This window comes from Rhincodon typus, chromosome 13 (genome assembly GCF_021869965.1).
Source record: "Rhincodon typus isolate 14 chromosome 13, sRhiTyp1.1, whole genome shotgun sequence".
NCBI classification, from domain to species: Eukaryota; Metazoa; Chordata; class Chondrichthyes; order Orectolobiformes; family Rhincodontidae; genus Rhincodon; species Rhincodon typus.
Genome location: NC_063344.1, coordinates 68,019,653 through 68,038,245, shown reverse-complemented (window position 1 = coordinate 68,038,245; position 18,593 = coordinate 68,019,653). Strand labels below are relative to the sequence as shown.

General features: G+C 40.6%; 1 protein-coding gene across 3 annotated transcripts in view; it reads left to right on the top strand.

Annotated features, from left to right (window-relative positions):
- The window catches only part of hdlbpa (high density lipoprotein binding protein a), a 99,470-nt gene that overhangs the window by 26,405 nt on the left and 54,472 nt on the right, over positions 1–18,593 (top strand). For all 3 annotated transcript variants that reach the window (XM_048604110.1, XM_048604108.1, XM_048604109.1), the window contains exons 2-8: positions 7,435–7,510; positions 12,175–12,287; positions 13,556–13,710; positions 14,263–14,478; positions 15,250–15,456; positions 16,744–16,959; positions 17,630–17,836. In XM_048604110.1, the coding sequence (XP_048460067.1) occupies positions 12,212–12,287; positions 13,556–13,710; positions 14,263–14,478; positions 15,250–15,456; positions 16,744–16,959; positions 17,630–17,836 (1,077 nt within the window). In that variant the 5' untranslated portion in view covers positions 7,435–7,510; positions 12,175–12,211. The remainder of the gene's footprint in view (positions 1–7,434; positions 7,511–12,174; positions 12,288–13,555; positions 13,711–14,262; positions 14,479–15,249; positions 15,457–16,743; positions 16,960–17,629; positions 17,837–18,593) is intronic.

The window sequence follows — 18,593 nt, the reverse complement described above, 5'->3', positions numbered from 1 at the left end:
GATGAAGCCCATCATCATGGAGAAGCGCTGTCTTTCTCTGGTACTGATGCAGAGTCCAAGAGAAATCCCTATTTTAACTTTATCTGATTCCTATACCAAAAAATCTTCCTGTTCTCTAATGCCTCTGGGTAGGATATTCCTTTCTACAGTTTGTCTTTCAAGATGATGTCACTTTGGCTAGTTGTATGATCCAGAACATGTTCATATTATACTCTGGTCTTGAGCAGGACTAAGGTCAGCTCTAAGCTGCCCTGTTTTATTTTCCTCTATCCAACTTAAGTAACCTTACAACCTATAGCCTTTTTCCAAGTCAGATGCCCAGCCCTATTTATCAGTTTAGTTCTTATACTTTATTCTGGACCAGGATGCCCAAAACTGTACACTAGCCTGTCTGTGCAGGAAACCCTAGAGATGAAGTTTGTAGGATTATTTTAAAGGTAGCGGTTTGCTGGTCAAAGACTGTAGCACTTCTACACACAACCCACTGTCACAAGTCTGTGGATGCTTTTGGATTTCTAAAGCAAATATTGTTAACGTCAACTTTTCAGTTTTTAAATTCTAATCTAAGTGGAGCATTCATATCAAACATCTTGTTTCTTTGTGGCTTGACCTCTGCATTTGTGCTTGAGATTTTGTGATCTAATTTTGACTGGGGTGTGTGACATCACTAAGGTGGCAGTTCAGTTGGGCTTCAGAGTCCACCTGGTCTGTGCTGGTGTTTATATGCCACAAGCCACCTCCCACCCTGCATCCCACTGGATTGTTCTCTGTTCACTTTCTCTAATATGAAGGAAAGATGAAGAACAAACCAACATAATGGAACAACCCGTGCTTCCTGAGCTGTCCTAAAGAGCATCAGTTAGTAATTTGCATTTCTTGTGTGATCTAGAAGATTTGGCAGTCATGTTATGCAGACCATGATCCCAGTAACATTTATTAGATAAAATGTGTATCGAGCTATTCATTTATTTATTGATTTTTGAAGAGTAAATGTTGATTAGGGCTTCAGGAGAACCATCCTTTTCCAAGTAGCCAATGAATTGTTGCAACAATGCACAAGCTTCATTTATAAAGCAGAACAAGAATTGAATCTGTGGCCTGACTCTGATCTGTGAAATTGACCAGCAATCAACGCTGACATTTAGATCGTTATTAATGTTTGGGTTTTAAGTGCTGCTGTAGTAACACATTAACCAAGATTCCTGAAGGTGGGGGGAGGAGTCGGTTCCATTTTAGTGTACATTGCAGGAAATCGCTCACTTTAGCCTGTGTTCTTCTGTTTAGTATTACATAGGTGTTTTTTTTTGAACTGTGGCCAAACATCGGGCAACGCCAGTGCAGAAAGTATATCCCTCAAGCTTATGGATACTCCTCTCTGTCCCATTGAGCTGCCTTGTATGCTATGCAGTCAGTCTGCAGCAGGAAGCCCTTGATCTGTCTTTGTGCAAGAGGCTTGAGTAATTTGCTGAGTCAGCAGCTGGGCTGTACACTTGGTCTCGGTATTGATCTGCCTTGACCTTGTAGTTTTGCCTTGTCCAGCCAGAGCACGATAGATTCCGTGAGCCAAAAGGATCTGGGGCTACAACTGACGTGAGCGGTAGATTCCATCTGGTACCAGGAGGGTGTGCCGGCACTCAGTGAACATTTATTACCTTGCTTAAAGAGAACAAGATCACTAGTATTGGATAATGGGAAGTTAAGATGTTGGTGGAGCCCCTGTGATGTACAAGAGATGCAAAATGATGTAATAGCTGACTACTTTTTTGTTAATTGGCTCTCTAATATATGTAGCATGGATAATGAAATGAAAATTGAGATTTTTTTTTCCACTGACAGCTGTATTTTAAATGGGTTTTTTTTCTTCTGTCTAGATAATGCTGATTTTCTGCTCTAACTAAGTTTCCCTCCACTACCTCAATCACTTTTCATTTCAGCAACCAAGTGTTGAATCTGTACACTAATTACCTTGATAGTGATGCTACCTAACTTGACTCTTCTCCAATATCCATATATGTCAGCAAGGCTGTCAGAGTTGACCAGACGTAAATAAAAAAATTAATTTCTGTAGTGCTCTGATTTATAGTGGTACTAAATCAGATCAGTGCCCAGGACACTGGAAGCAAAGCCCTACCCTGTCAAAAAAAATCCCTAGGTACTATATGTCTGGGCACAAGGACAGAAAGGAGTTATATTTAAGTGTGTAAAGTGCTATCTTTAACAGTCCATCAGTTTGTGCTGAAGCCAAGACTTGAATTGGGTATTCAAATTGTGACGAAGTTTTGAACCTACAGCACTGTTATTGCGAACTCCTGTCTCTAAACTATGTCTGTATAAAATCTCTGGCCAAATATATTTCTGGTAACTTCTACTCTGTGTCCCACTAAGCTTATTAATTCTTGTGCTACTATCCCAATAACGTAAATGCTGTTGGCACAATCTGTTTTTGATGTGAAATTCCAGCATTAATCAGATTACCTACCTAAATTTAACCAGGTCATTGTGACAAGATGTTGAATAGTTAACTGCACATCCACAGCTGTATACTTATTAATATTGCTTCTGCAACTTTCCCCAGTGAATGCTGGTACTGAGGGACAGTGGCCTGCTGCAGTGACTAACTCCTTACTGCTGCCAACCTCTGCCAGCATCCATCACAAGTCCAGTGTTTCTTGCATGTTGCATGACTACATCAGGGATTTAGGATCAGCTATTTGCTATGAGACAAAGATAATTTACCTGGGAAAAGTACAGCTCTTAGAAAGAGATGTTAACCCATCATGATCTGTGCTCGGGTTATGAGTGATACTGGCAAAACTATTTCAAAGCTGCCTGAGAAATCGGAGGGGTCTTCAGTTTTGCTGATTACATTGAATGTTGTCCAAAACAGTAAATCTTTAAACCTTAACCTGGAAATAGAAGTTTTGTATGTAGGATCTGTTAGGCTGCTTCTATGAAAGATATTAGTAAACCAAAAATCAAAATGCTGAAATTGACTTGCTTCAGACCCAAACAACCTAGCGCTTGCTAAGAAAATGTGCAAATGTTGCATTAGATAGACGAATAACATTTTTAGGAAAATTTGAAACAGAACAGGGGAAACCCACCACTTGGTGGAAAAGCAGAATGAGCTGTGAAGTACTACAGTGAGAATCAGGACATGGTTAAAATTTTGCAGTGATCTATACTGGCTTCATCATTTTGGACCCCCTTTAGCACTTTCAGATGAAACCACCTGACTAGGTATCTTCAATGTGTTGAGCTTTTTTAAAATGGGCAAGCTCAACTTTGAACAGTCTAGTCACTACTTTTTAATCCCCACAGCATGAATTTTTCCAAAAAAGAACACTTACTTGGAGTATATAGTTGGACTTTGAATTGACGACAACTTTTAGGTTTCTCATTTAGTAGCATAACCACTGCCATATCCTGTGTAGGAAGCCCTTGGGAGTGGTCCCAGAGTTTACCCTGAGAACATGCCCTTTAATTTTCCACTGACATGGAAACCTAATCACAAAAACAAATGATTTACTATTTTCTGCTTCCCTGCCTTGTTGATATATCTGTGTACCAATACGTCCACCGGAAACTGACTCCATAGTTATTGGGAGGTGTTGGATTTGGGAAGTTTATCAGCAAGGGGGAGCTGGATCTTCCTTTCGGGTGCAAGGCATGCTTTTCTAGGCAAAGAGAACAAAACTGCAAGGGCAGGACACCTAGCACCAAACTTACAAGCCAATTAAATCTTTTTTTGGCTTGAGTTCAGTGCGGTCTGTTCACGTCCGTCTGGATATACTCCAAGGACTGTCCAAACAAAATATGTTCAAGAGAAATCCCTCAGAACTGAATTCCTCTTTGCTTTTCTGATTTGCTTTGTCCTCCAATCTGGCAGACAGTGGAGTCGACAGCTAGTTTCCTCTTTTTTTCCTTGCTTGTTAAACCCAAATATACCCCCACTCTGCACTCATTACTTTACTTTCATACCATGGCGTTAAATCACCTCCCCTGTTTCTTTCGCATCTATTCTCCTCCTGTGGCCCCCATTCTCTCCCCTTACTTATAAACCATCTTAACAATTCTAAGTAGGGGTAGGAAGAATTGCCGTGTTCTCGTACATTGGGAAAACGTTTTACAAACCAGTGATTGGGAGATGGAACTGAGGAGGGGGCAACATGAAAATCTAAAAATTGGGGAACAGAGTTGAAGTTGGTTGTGGCTTTACAGAGATTGGTAGTATGTAGTATTTCAATTCGGGGCCAGTGCTGTTCAATGATCTTGGAATTCTGGGTGTACGGGAAGTGAGGTTAAAATTTGGAGATGATACCAAACGAGGTACAGATAATTCATTAGATCTTTAAGAGATTATAGGGCATTGAGCCCTGAAGTGAGGTGTGGAATTCAGCATTCATAAGTGTGAGGTAATGTATCCTTGGATTAAAAATTACCAACAGTAATTTTATTCCGAGAAATGCAATTCAGTGCTGTGGAAAGGCAGTTTTGAAGGTGCAGAATTACAAGTATTGAAAGCAGAATATTAGATTAATGGATAGACAGTTTTTGTTCAAAATCCAGTTTTTTTTTTTCTCTTTATTGCGGAGGTTTAAGATTTTTAAAAATACAATATATTGGTGAGCCTACAGTGTCGTCAGATGTAGGGCTTTAGGGAGAAATACAGTGCAAATTTGCTAAGATGTTGCCTGGTATGAGGAAATGCAAAGAAAGACAAATTGGGTATTTTTTCAATAAAACACTGTTTAGCAATATAATGTATAATTTCACATATCCTAATAATTAAACCAGAGAAGCAGATTTAATTGAAAATTTACGGTGAGGGAGACAAATAAGCAGAAAAGGCTTCAAAAGTAGCAGAAATTGATCAGTCTAAAAATTTCAGATTCTAGCTTAGAGTGAATTAAGGCTAGTTAGGCTGAAAGGTTTGTAACTTCTGAATGTATTTCTACTTCAATTCTAGTTCCACTTAATTTCCTAACTATGCAGCCTTACCCCCCCACCCCACCCACCAACTCTAATGACTAGATGCATACATATGTTTCACTGGCATCTTTCTCTTTTCCTCACCACAACCAACCAATATTCAAAGCTGCTTTCATCAATGACCACTCAATGAGACTGACTGTCCTCAGGAGCTTGCTGCCATCTCCAGTCATCTCTTCGTGGATGTGTTGTTTCCTATCAGATCTCATCTCATCTCATCTCATCCTTCTCTCATGCACTTGCCACCACCAAAATAACCTGTGCTAAAATTAGGACTGACATTGAGCAACTCTGCCATGCTTTATTTTTGATGCTAGCCCTTTCTGCAGCTTTTGTTAACCACCTTGATGTGCTAGACGTGCAACTGTATCCAGTTAATGTATGACTGCTCTTGCTTGATTCTCGTCCAGCCATTGCTTTGGTTATCCTTCATTTACAGGCTTCGTTTCAATAATAAATATCGAGTGACCTGGATCAATGAATGCTGACTATGCTATAATTCCTTTCTACCCCTTCTAACTCTTCTGGGCTGCTTGTCTGGCACCTAACAAATTAAGTCTTGTATCTTCTTCTCTAGATTCTTTCTGGATTGTACTTGCAGGTCAAGGAAAGACCCTTTTGTGGACTAGTAGTTCTTTTGGGTAGAATTGTAGTACAAGTGTTTGTACATCCACCATTTAAACCAGGGAATGGACACCAGTGACTCTGTGTACTGTGTGCTTTCTACCCATTCATTGAGTACACGTGTCCCCCTCTGCATCAGCAGAAACAGCCCTCAAGCTGGGTGCTGGGCTGCCTGACGTTCACCTCTTTTTCACTTAAGTGGAGAGCTTCTTGACTCTGATCGCCCTGAGCAATTGACTTATGGTATCCTGGGATTGGTTGCTGCTTTTCGTCTATGTGCTGGGACCCTCTGAGCAAAGGCTGACTCCCTCAACTTGACTGAGGACAGCTGACGACCGTGCAAATTTCCAGGCTATGTCTGCACTAAAAGGCATGGCAATAGAGTAGTACGATGAACCTGGTATCATTTGCTGAGTTCAGAGTGCCAAAAAGCAAAACTAAACAGGGATGCTGTGGGCCTACCTGAATGCTCGAAGTGAATGAGCAAGTGAATAACCCAAATTTGCAGCCTAGTTCAGTTCCATGAGCTGAGTGCATGTCCCTGGGTGCTGTGGCCTTGCTACAACATTACATTTGATAGGTATCATGCCCTGAGGTGCAGCACTGAAGTGCAGAAGTGTTCTGTATGTGGGTCAGAGAAATGCCATGAGGATTTTTAGATGCATTTGTTAACTACCGATGTTCGTATACTCGGGATGCATGTGGCCCTTGCTTGTGGAGCCTCCCCTGAGATGTTGGTGCCTGGTGCTCATCATTTTGAGGTCCTTTTTGGAGCAAGTGGTGTGCTGAAGTTACCTAGTACTTGCTCTGATTTCCATGGTCACAAACTCTCTGTGCCTAGTTTTCTTCGTGGAGGGTGTCAAGCTAGAGAGCTGTATATTAAATGCAATTCTTGCTTTATTAATAAAAGTAGTTAAGAATAAAATTCCCTCTTTTTTTTAAATGGGAAACTCTTCACCAGTCAGCAGGAATCTTGACTCAGCCCCGGGACTTCAAAAGGTGCAGCAGTTTGTTCCTGCTGTTGAAGTAGGCCTTGCTGAACCTCACATTCTATTCTGTCACATTTCCTGCTATAGCCCATGTTGTTAGGGACCCTGTAAGGTTAAACATCTTGAGCCTTGCAAAACTCAAAAATCCAACAGATGAAACCTTTTAATTGCTAAAAGAACTGACCAGCATATGTTTCTAAAGCTTGAGGACTTCAGGGGTTTCAATGTTTCCAGTACAGGCAGTCCCCAGGTTGCAAATGGTCCTGTTTGAGTCCATTCACAGGTTGGCCACAATGCAGGATAGTGCAAAATAATAGTTTGTAAACATGAGGAAATATTTGCATGTCAGAATTCAAAATTATCTCTAACCTTGTAGCGGCTCACATTTGTAATATGAGTGTAAGTCTGATGTTTGCATCCGTGGATCATCCGTGGCATCACATGTAGATGTTTTTTTTAAAGAGAAATGCATGCTAGTGGCTAGATTTTAAATGCATTTTCTCTTGTAGGTTAATCATTAAATAAACATGGTTTGCTGCTGTACTTTAGTGTCATAGGATTTGACTATGGTTTCTAGCAAACTGAAAGTAGTTTCAAGCTATAACAGAACCAGAAGTTCTGTGGCTTGGACATTTAAAATTAATTTACATGGAGGTGAAGTTGAGATTTGGAAGGTTGCACACCAGTTATTGTGGCTTGGTCCCTTCTGAAAAGTGGGTTTTTTTTCTTTTTCCATTTTAGTTGTGCTGCTCACTTGATTCAGGTAGCCCATTGGCAGAAACTGCTGTTTTCAATGAGACCTTTTTCCTAATTATCTGCTCTCTTACAGATCAAAAAGCTGGCAGGCTGACGTGGGCAGGAATTCACTTATAGGACGGACTTTCCGGCAACTGACCATTTAGCTGGTGAGTCTTACCTTTTGCCTCTCCATTGATACATTTTCCATTTGGAGCATCTTTGTAAAAGACAGTATGGAAATGCACGTCTTCCCATTTTATTCTTTCTTCCTTCCTGATCACGTTCTCCTGCATTGCGTAAAGTCATTGTTCTTCCTATTGCTTAGTTGAATTTGACACTCCTCATTTTCTAACCTTTGTCCTTTAGGCCTCCAACAGCTGAAATTGCCCTTCTCTCTGGCATTCCTTTCTTCTTTGATCTATAGGGCTTTAAAATTTAAAGCTCATCCGCGTGATTACCTCGGCTTGTGTCTTCTGTGGACCTTCAATGTTTCCTAACTTGTGTAATGATACATTATCATTCTTAAATATGTTTTGATCAAACTTGCACGCCCCTCATTTGCAAATAAACACAAGCCTTTGTTGTGCTAACCAATAATATTGAGCAACCACCTTCTGTGGGTATGAATTAGCTTGCTTTGCCTACTCTGAATAAGTGGAAGTTGGGCCACTCACTGAAAGGTGTTAAGAGCTTGCTGTGCCTTAAATCCCATTTTTAGCCCAGATTTATTCAACAAAACTTTTGTAAAAACTGCACTAGCAAATAATTACATATTTTCTGGGCAGCGGCATTGTATGATTGCAATAAACTTTGTTCTCCATCTTTTTAGCAATTGTATTTCTCAAATAAACAATTTCTTGCAGAATGTCTGTCTTTTTATTTAAATGCCAGTCATTTTTTTCTGTTCAGAAAATGCATTCTTTGAAGACAGCTCATCATAGCAGTAGGAGATTTTGGGTTTTAAATTGTCCCAATGTTTTAAGAACTTCAGTTTTGATTATTTTGCTTGCACTTGTATGCATTAATGAGGGCAATTATCAGTGAATCATAGAATCCCAACAGTGTGGAAGCAAGCCATTTGGCCCATTCTATCGGCCCTCTGAACAGCGTCCCATCCAGACCGCACCCCACTCTATCCCTGCATTTTCTCTGGCTAACCCACCTAGCCTCCACATCCTTGGACACCATGGGCAATTGTATGTGTCCAATCCATCTAACTTGCACATCTTTGAACTGTGGGAGGAAACTCACACAGATGTGATGAGAATGTATAAACCACACACAGTTGCCCGAGGGTCGAATCGAATTGAATCCAGGTCCTTGGTGCTCTGAGGCAGCAGTGCTAACCACTGAGTTACCATGTCATCCAAGTGAAACTGCCAGCACTCTTTTCTTTGTATGTAATAGCTAGACTAAAGGTTATGGTGTCAGTCTAGTCATCAGTTCTGGTGGTCTTTCTTTGCCATACAATGCTGGGGAAGTAACTGGGTAATTGAGGTCCTATCTCCCCTCAGCCCTCTTGTGTCTGCATTAATGTAACTCCAAACTACTTGCATTTTTTTGACTAACCAGCAGTTTTCCCTGACCTTTGTATTCCCTTTGCTGGAAAGCAAAGATTTTGCTTTTATAACAATCTTCGCACTAGTGGTTTTTGATTTGTAATAGGGCCAAAATTTCTGATTGGTTGATCTGGTATGCAAAGAGATTTAATTGTTATCTAAGTGGATTTTTTTAAAACCAGAATGTTGCTTTGTAACTGCTGGCCTAGTTGTGTTCAGCTATGTTATAAATTTTGATCAATCACTCTCTCTTCATTTTATTGCTAAACAATCCACCAGTCATTGGGTGTTTACAAGGTTGAGGTTGGGATCTATGTTGCTAGTCCTCTACTTCTTTGTTTTTAAAATATGTTTGTATTGAATTTTCCATCAATCTAGTAGGCAATCTTGGTCTCTAACATAAAAACCATTTTCTGTGACTTAACCCATCAGAGAAGGCACTAGCAATCTTGTTAACTTTTCATGCTTCCTCATGTCTGCGGCTGACACATTTTTGGGTTTTTTTTACCTGCTGGATACAATGGCTAACCACCTTTTTTATATTGTCACTACCAGTTGCTTTTATGTTTCAAGGTTCCTGCTGTGATTCTCTATTTATCATGTTAGCTCCACTGACAGTCTCCCTTTCCAAGTTTCTCCAATTTTTTTTGGAACTTTGATTTGGAAACTTAGGCTACTTGCAGGAGTTTGGAGGCTGTGTGCAGTAAGTTAGGGGAAGATAAGGGTTAGGGAGAGGGAGCAGCTGCCTGGGGTGGGGGTGTTGGGGGAGGGAAAAGCATGACTACGTGTGGGAAGGTGGAATGGGAGGAGCAGTGGCTTCACATTGATAGTGGAGAGAGCTAGTTGCAGGGTTGACTGACGTTTGGTGAGAGAGAGCACGAGGCAGAGTGAATGTTCAGCTAACTACAGATTTGGGAATATTTGAAATCACTGAAGTAATGAATTCATTGACACCATGTTCTAGGCAATTTGTCAAGCAATTTGCCTTATCCCATTGACTAATTTGATTATATCTCCCAGACATTTGTGGTCTTTTCAGCTCTGTTGAAGTCACCAAGATAAAACCATCTATTACTCTTTGGGATTCAGGCTAGGGTCTTCCTAAGACTGGTGTAAGATTCCTTGTTAGACTCCTCTGTAGCATCCAGTTTTAGGGTGTACTGAACTGTACAGCACTGTTTTTAAGCAGAGTGAGCTGAACAGGCATGATGTATTTGTTTATCCTGCAAAAGGGAATCTCTGAGATGGCCAACTAGTTTGAAAACAAAGCCAACCCATAGAGATGTCATCCTTCTGATTTACCTTTCCAAAAGACGGTGTAACTGCCACCTTATTCCTTGTGTTGTCCACCGCATCTTGCTTAGAGTTGTGATATCAAAATGTCCAAGGCCCCTGGCAATGGCAGCAGTATGCCGGTTGGGTCTGTCACCATTGTTTCATTTTTGCACGTTCCAAAATTTAGTTTAAGGGGTGGACGATGCCTGTGTGAAAATTATTTTAATGTGGGGTGACTGTTGCACATCAAATAATGCGTAGGCTTGCTAGAACAAGGCCTTGGTCCAATGGCAAGGATGTCCAAAATAACTGGAAGTCAGGCTTCACTACAAGAAAGTGTTGACAGATATATCATTGGGCTATCCAGGCACCTACAATTGTCAGAATTATTCAGCAACCTATGCTCAAAGTTTATGCACACAGCAGGACATTCAATTTTGCTGCACTGTGCCAGCACAACCTTTGGTTGCTTGAAGAAGAGGGTATTTGAAGACTAGAATCTTAACCCTGGCATTAAGTTCTTGATCTATAAAGCAGTAGTGATATCCATCTTCCTATATGGCCCAGAGAAATGGATTATGTACAGAAGCACCACCACTGCTAACTCTAAGATCCTGTAAATCCATTAGCCTGATAGACACACATTAATGTTCTTACTTGGACCAATATCCCTAGCATTGACCACACTTGATCAGCTCTGCTGGGCTGGCCACGTCATCTGAGTGCCTGATATAGGACTCCCAAAACACATGCTCTAATGGGAGCTTTGATATGGCAAACAAGCCACAGAAGGCAAAGGAAATGCTTCAGAAACCTCGAAGGACTCTTGAAAGAGTGCGACATCTCCATTGACATCTGGAAAATCTAGGCCCAAGACTGCCTGAAATTGGAGGGGAGGCATCTAGGAACAGTCTGTACACTTGTAGTCTCATCACTGATAGCAAAGTGAAGCCAAATGCAAATAAAGAAAAGTATGTAACAACATGGACATCCACCCTCCCATTTCACCCAATTGCTTTCCACCCCACACTGACGGAGACTGTAGGTCATGCATTGGCCTCTTCAATGTGCGAGCAAGTCTTCCTCTGTCATGAGGGACTGTCGGAGACTCTGTGTGTGTTACCTAGGAAATTAACACTGTTCTTGTGCATTGTGGCTTAAGTTTCACAGAGTGGTGCTAATTTATTGAAGATATTGATGAATTCTTCAAATTCTGCATCATTGTGAACCTTTTTACATACTGCATGTCAACACCAATACGGAAGATATTGTTACCACATGACTGCCTCACCTAATAAATGAGTTAGCGAAAGTGAAAATGTTGTTGCCCCTGAAAGCCAAAATGTAGCTTTCAAGTCTTGAATAGCCATTCACTAGAAACCATGCAGAGCAGAAAGTATGAGGATCTGTTTCTAGTTTCTGCTGAGTTAGCTGACTGCAGGTGGGGCTGTCAAGTTAGTTTTGCACCTGAAGCTTTGCAGGGTATATGTAACAAATCATCCTTGCTTTCTCCATCAAATTATCACCTCTTATTGGTTTGAAAACTAGATCTCCACTTAATTCTAATGAATTACCTTCTGATGGTCATTGTCTGTCTAGGTTTTGAATGGAGAATTCCAATTTTGCCAAATCTTGCAGAACCACATGCCAGTGATTTTTAACTGACTAAACAAGGGAAGCCATACAGAATTTAAAGCATAGAAACAGGCCACTTGGCCCAACTGATCAGTGATTGGTGCGTTTTTTTTTGGAAAAAATCTTTTGCCCATAGTTTGGGCTCCTTCTGGATCTAAATGTTCTTTGTCGCAACTGGCCTTTTTTGAACCTCTTATAATCTAAAGATCTCTATCAGGTCACCTCAATGTTTTCTTCCAAGAAAACAACTCTACACTTTTTTTGTTCATGAATAATCTGCGTTTAATGATTTGTAATCTAATGGTTAAGTGGCTGGTATGTGTGAGACAGTATCAATGTTTTGCCGTGTTTGTCTGTTACAGTGGCATACCCGGACCTCGTGTACGTGGGATATCGACAATGAGCTCCGTAGCCGTATTGACGCCTGAAAGTTTTGCCGAGCACAGGAATGGCCTCAATGAACAACAAGCTAAAGGTCAGTGAACAGTTCTGTAACGTACTTCTAAAACAGTAACTGCTGCTTGATGCTGCGCTCTTTCTTTCAGTATCCAATGTGAAACTGCACCGCTGTCTTAAATTCATCAAATTAATTAGTGATTTGTTTCCCAGAATGTCGAGAGTTCTAATCCTAAGGGTGCTGTCACTTGGGTTTCTTACCCAGGGACTTGACACATTTCACATGTCAAAGGACAGCACTTTAAGATTAAGACAGTGCATGGAAACTAGCTTTCTAGTTCTAAATTGTTAATTGGTTGTTCTACTTCTCCCATTCTGTTTGAAGAGGATGTTTGGCCTTGACTGTTCCAGATTCTGTCCCCTTGGCTCCAGTACAGTGTTAACAGCTATGTTTTTTTTTTTCCTCCTTTCCCCACCTCTCACCGCTCAAATTACAGGATGTGGTACGGTGAAAGTTCAATACTCCTGCCTTGTAGTATGCAGACCTTCTGTGTATTTTCTTATGCTTACAGTAACTAGTAACTCCACTATTGCATTTCATGTGCAGACTGCAAGAGACTTTTTTTCTCCCTTGCTGTAACACCTTATCTCTCCCGGATACTCTTATCCCTCCTCGCGTTACTGCTTGTGAAAAGTCGTAACGTGCTGTCCACATCTGAGCTATCCTCCGCTTGAGTGTCTGTTCTCCGACACTCTTGTCCGTTGCAGTACTTTCTTTGGAGAGCACAGAATAATTCTTGTGTTTGTACTCATACATGCTCCTATTCAGCTCACGTGCAGGCCTGGAAAGCCAACAGACAGGAAGAGGAAGATGTGCTGGCCACAGGCTGTGCTCCTTTTCATAGGTATTAATAGTTTGCTGGGAGCTTATTTCACTGACTCCAGGTAATGCACCTCCCTAGTGATTTGGAGATGAGATTGAAAGACTATGGATAGTGAATATCTTTGGTGGCAGACAAATTGCTTCATGGCTCCTGGATTGGGAGTAAACTGACGTTATATCAACAGATGTGAGTGGATTCCCTCCACTTTCCTTCATAATTCTTCTTCTAAGTGTACTGCACTTTTGAAAGTTTCAGGCTTATGCAGACAACCCATCACTCGATTTTTGACTTAAAAACGTATCCTGTTAAAGCATTTATTTTCTCAACAAATAACCAAAACTGTACATACTGAAGTCAGTTGCAATTCTCTTTTCTTGCAAATTGCTACTATTTGCCACTCTCTTCTGATGTTGATAGCTGTGTTTGTGACTTGGACCAAAGTAATTTCTTGCTTATTCTGCAGCGAGTGTTGGTTCTGAAGATGAGACCGATCTGGTACCAACTTACAAGGAAGCATTTCCTCCTCTCCCCGAGAAAGCTACTCCTGGAGAGACGACAGCGGAACTGTCTGGAGCATGGACCAAAATCCGACCACTCAAATCTTCTCTCATCACCCAGGTATGACTTGCTGAATAAGGCCCTTGTGTAAAATAAAGCCCGCACTTGAGTGGAGGTTAAAATCCTCACTCATTGCGGGGATAGAGAGTACTGATGAATTCTTTACCCTGGGAGCAGCTTTTTGAGCACAATCTTTGCTTTTGAGACCAGCATTCAAATTTTGCTCACAGCTGTGCGCTTGAACGTTTAAACTTTTTTTTATAAATGACTTTAACTGCATCTTTTCGCTTTTGCAACAGTGTTTCCCAGGTTTGCCATTTAGATATATCAAGGGGATTATAATTCAGGAAAATACTGGAGATGAACAGCTGTTCAGTTGATTTGAGTAGGGGAAAAAGAAGTGGCAAATTAAGTTTCCAGTACACCACCTTCAAAGTAATGATCAGAAAAATCAGAAGCAGAATATATGGATTCCAAAACAGAAATGCACAGAGGAATCTTTTAATAACTTGAGTAGCCTCTGTTAGATAACTGACAAACTGCAAAAGAGAGAAATGATGTGTAAATAGCAAAGGATTTGAGATAATGCACACTTCTCTCTCCTTTTTCCAGGTTTTCCATGTACCATTGGAAGAGCGCAAGTACAAGGAAATAACCCAATTTGGAGAAGGAGATCAAGCTAAGATCTGTCTGGATATCATGCAGAAGACTGGTGCGCACATCGAACTCTCGTTGGCTAAGGACCAAGGACTTTCCATCATGGTTTCTGGCAAGCTTGAGGCTGTCATGAAAGCGAGGAAGGAGATTGTTGCTAAGCTGCAGACTCAGGTAATCAGTGAGTGAAAGAATTGGATTTCAAAATTTCACAAACTTGGCTCAATACAGGTTAAGTCACTTTTGAATATAAATACATTTTGAGAGTTTATTATGCAAATCCAAATAAATTGATGTCACTAGGATTTTATGAATAAACTTGGATAATAGTTTGAAATGTAGTTATGGGACTTGAGATCTGAGATCTGAAATCTGATTTTTAGTGTTGCACACAGATCCACACTTCACGTCAGCTCTGACAAAGAGTCCAGACTTGAAACGTTAGCTTGCTCTCTCTCCACGATAGGTAAATGGCTGTCTGACCTGCTGTGATCGCCAGCATTTGTTGTTTTCAGTACAGATTCCAGCATCTGCAGTAATTTCCTCCTGCTCTTAGCATTAAGTGAACATTCTTTCCCATAGTATGGGAGGAATCCAAGTTCTGTAAGGTTTACCATCATATTTGGAGGGGAGATTCTCCTGTGTGCTATTTGCAAAAGGGAAATAAACAATATTGATGAATTAACTTTCTTTAAATTCCTTTTTGCTACTTTTATTTATAAGTATATGGTCTCGACAATTCAAATGTTATCTTGTATTAAAATAGCTATGGATTCTGATTTTTAACTCGGCTGTTATCTAACTTTTTGGTCAGCTGTATGTTTGTGTTATTTGGGAATTCATGCTCAGGTTGGTGACATGCTAATTTCCCTGAGATATAGCCTGTATCAGGATGTTTGTGCTTAGTGCTGAGCACTTACCTGACTGCTTACCTATTGATCCTAGGCCTCAGCAACAGTAGCCATCCCCAAAGAACACCATCGTTTTGTGATTGGAAAAAGTGGAGAGAAACTGCAGGAGTTGGAATTGAAGACAGCGACTAAGATCCAGATTCCTCGGCCTGAAGATCCTAGCAACCAGATCAAAATAACTGGCACTAAGGAAGGCATTGAGAAAGCGCGACATGAAATCTTGCTGATCTCTGCTGAACAGGTATGCACAGAGTATTACTACTTAATGATTAGTGATTTTGTCACAGGTGCTGAATTAGGATACATTTCAGTGACCAGAACTGAAATAGTAAATTCAGGTTGCATCCTGACCAAATCACTGTAGTTTTTAGTATGGTTTTCTCCAGATTTGACAGTATAGGTCAACATTCTGTGATATCCTTAATTGCAACTCTGCAAAACATCACAGTGGTATTGAATGGAGTTTGAAGTCTGTGCATGATTTTTCTGCAAATCTTTACCATTTTGCAATTAACTGCTGTAGATGTAATTCATCTTTTTTTTTTAAAAAAAAGCCTATTTTATAGATATTGCCAAGATTTGTTCTTCGATTTTTATTGTTAATTTATCTGACTCAAGTATTGCCGTTTTCTTTCCCCCCACTAACCTGCCACCCCAATTAGATGTCTTCTGAGTTTGTACAGCTCTTCATCTAAGGTGATGTAGCAAATAATGAAGACATTCAGTCCATCATGCTTGATTCAGCAAAAGTCATTGAATCTCAGCACAGAGGTTCACACTGCTGCTTCGCAACACGGGGGACCTGGGTTTGATTCCAGCCTTGGGTGATTGTCTGTCTGTGTGGAGTTTACACGTTCTTCCTGTGTCTGCATGGGCTTCCTCCAGGTGCTCTGGTACCCTCCCACAGCCGGAAAGATCTGCAGATTTGGTGGATTGGCCATGCTAAATTGCATTGTAGCGTCCAGGGATGTGCAGGTTACGTGGATGAGCCATGTTAAATGTGGGATTTGGGAATAGCTTGCAGTGCTGGCTGTAGGTGGGATGCTCTTCAGAGGGATGATGTGGACTTAATGGACAGAATGGCCTCTTTCCACGTTGTAGGGATTCAATGGTTCTCTTCTATGCTTCTAAATAATGTAGAATTTGTAGGGATCGCAATATTCGTCCTGACATACCATTTGAATACACATCTCCAGCTTAACACTGTTGTAGAACTTGCCTCAGTGTTCTTGTATTTTGGCCAAAGTTCCACAAACTGCACAACTCTTATGAAAGGCATCTTAATAGCCTCTTAATTCCTCTTTTCCTCCAAAAAGTCTATCTTTTGGAGCTAAGTACCCATCTCACAAGCAAAGCCAGATATAGTACTGATCATCTGTCTGGCAATATGGCACATAATAAGTGGCTTTGTCTGACAAACAAATTGAGTTTGGGTTTACGCAAGAGACTATATCTTTTGTGCTTGGGGACACTGTTTTAAAGGCAAAAAAGCTTAATTTTGAAATCAAAATCTTTTTATTTCCTACAGGACAAGCGTGCAGTTGAGAGGATCAATATTGAAAAAGTCTATCACCCGTTCATTGCTGGCCCCTTCAACAAGACTGCTGGGGAGTTGATGCAGGAGACGGGAACACGGATCAATATCCCGCCCCCAAGTGTCTTGAAGAATGAGATTGTTATCACTGGCGAGAAAGAACAGGTTGCACAGGCTGTTTCACGCATCAAGAGGATCTATGAAGATAAGGTAAATGGCACTGAAAGCAATGCCTTCTCACTCTATGTTCACTTTAAACCTAGATGGCATTTGCTTCTGATGGATATACAATAATGATATGACTTTGGTGTAGAAAGTGACTCATAGCAGTGCGTTAGCAGCACAGTAGTTGGGTACTGCATTTATCCTGTGATCTCCTGCACCTGTTTATGGTTGGTCATGGAAGAAGGTTGGTATAATTTGGGGGATACTTACTGTTTGCTTTTTTTTCTTTTGGACAGCACCTAAAACAGATGAAATTAAACTGGTATGAAGATTGGAGTTGAATATTAATTGAGAATTTGCTCGTTAAACTTGTATAAGTTTGGAATTGTCATCAAACCTGAGTGATACAATTTCCATCAACCTGGAATGTTGATCCTCTTTTTTCATTCTCCAAAGATGTTAACTTTTTGTAGAAACTTCTGTTTTCTTTTATATAGTTGACCCCAGATGCTGTGCATGTCACTGAATAATGATCTGAAAATTTACATTGCTTATTTTGTTTTCTTTCCTATCTGATTCCTGTGCCAACCCAACTAAAATTGGGTAACTTGGCCCAGTCTAGGGATGGAACCTTGATCTTCCTGTCTTGCACACTGGGTCTGCAGTTACCAGGCAAGCTTTAAATTAATTACTAGTTTAAATTTTGTGCATCTAGAAAAAGAAAACCACGACGATCGCTGTGGAGGTGAAGAAATCACAACACAAGTATGTTATTGGACCCAAAGGCAACTCGCTGCAGGAGATTTTGGAACGGACTGGAGTCTCGGTCGAAATCCCACCTTCGGATAGCAATTCTGAAACAGTCATTCTTCGTGGCGAACCTGACAAACTGGGGCAGGCTTTGACCGAAGTCTATGCTAAAGTAGGTTATATCACCTGATTATTGTAATCCTAATGATTTAAATCATGCACAGATTACGAATTTTATTCTTGTGATTTGCATTTTGCCTGCCTTAGATAACTTCTCCGTTCTCAGTTCTAATTCCATTCTGTAAGTACTCTGACTGTGACTGTCTTGCTTTCGTCAGCATTGGCTGTCACCACCCAATATCTGTCTGTGTGATACATTCACCTCCCCCATTGACTTGTAGTGTCTTTTTACTTTTGTTTTCATGGATTTACCCCGTCTCTTCAAGGGCAGAGCACGTTTAAGTTGGAACTGAATAAATGTTCAACAGTACCTTAGCTGGCGAACATGTAGAACAACAAGGAGCAAATCCACTTAGTTCAAGCAACACAACTGACCAATATAAATATTACATTACCCCACTTCATTGGGTGTTCTTGCTTGACTCAAAGCTGATTCATGCTATACTCTGAATAATTTCTAAGAGCTAAGATGAACTCGGTAATAACGTTTTGCTCGGTATCTGTGTGTGTGTGTGGATCAGAGTATGTAGACCTGACCGGAGACCATCTCCATGTTTAATGGGATTGCAATAGTCTTGAAATACTTTCCTTCTTGGCTTGATCTTGCTCCTAAATGATTGCTCATCTATTTATTTGCTCAATTCTTTTGGTTGTTGACTATGTTAGTTTACATTTCTTCCACCCAATGATCATGGATTTTAGTACCTATTGGAGCTTTATTCTATGGTAACTGCACAAATACACCCCTT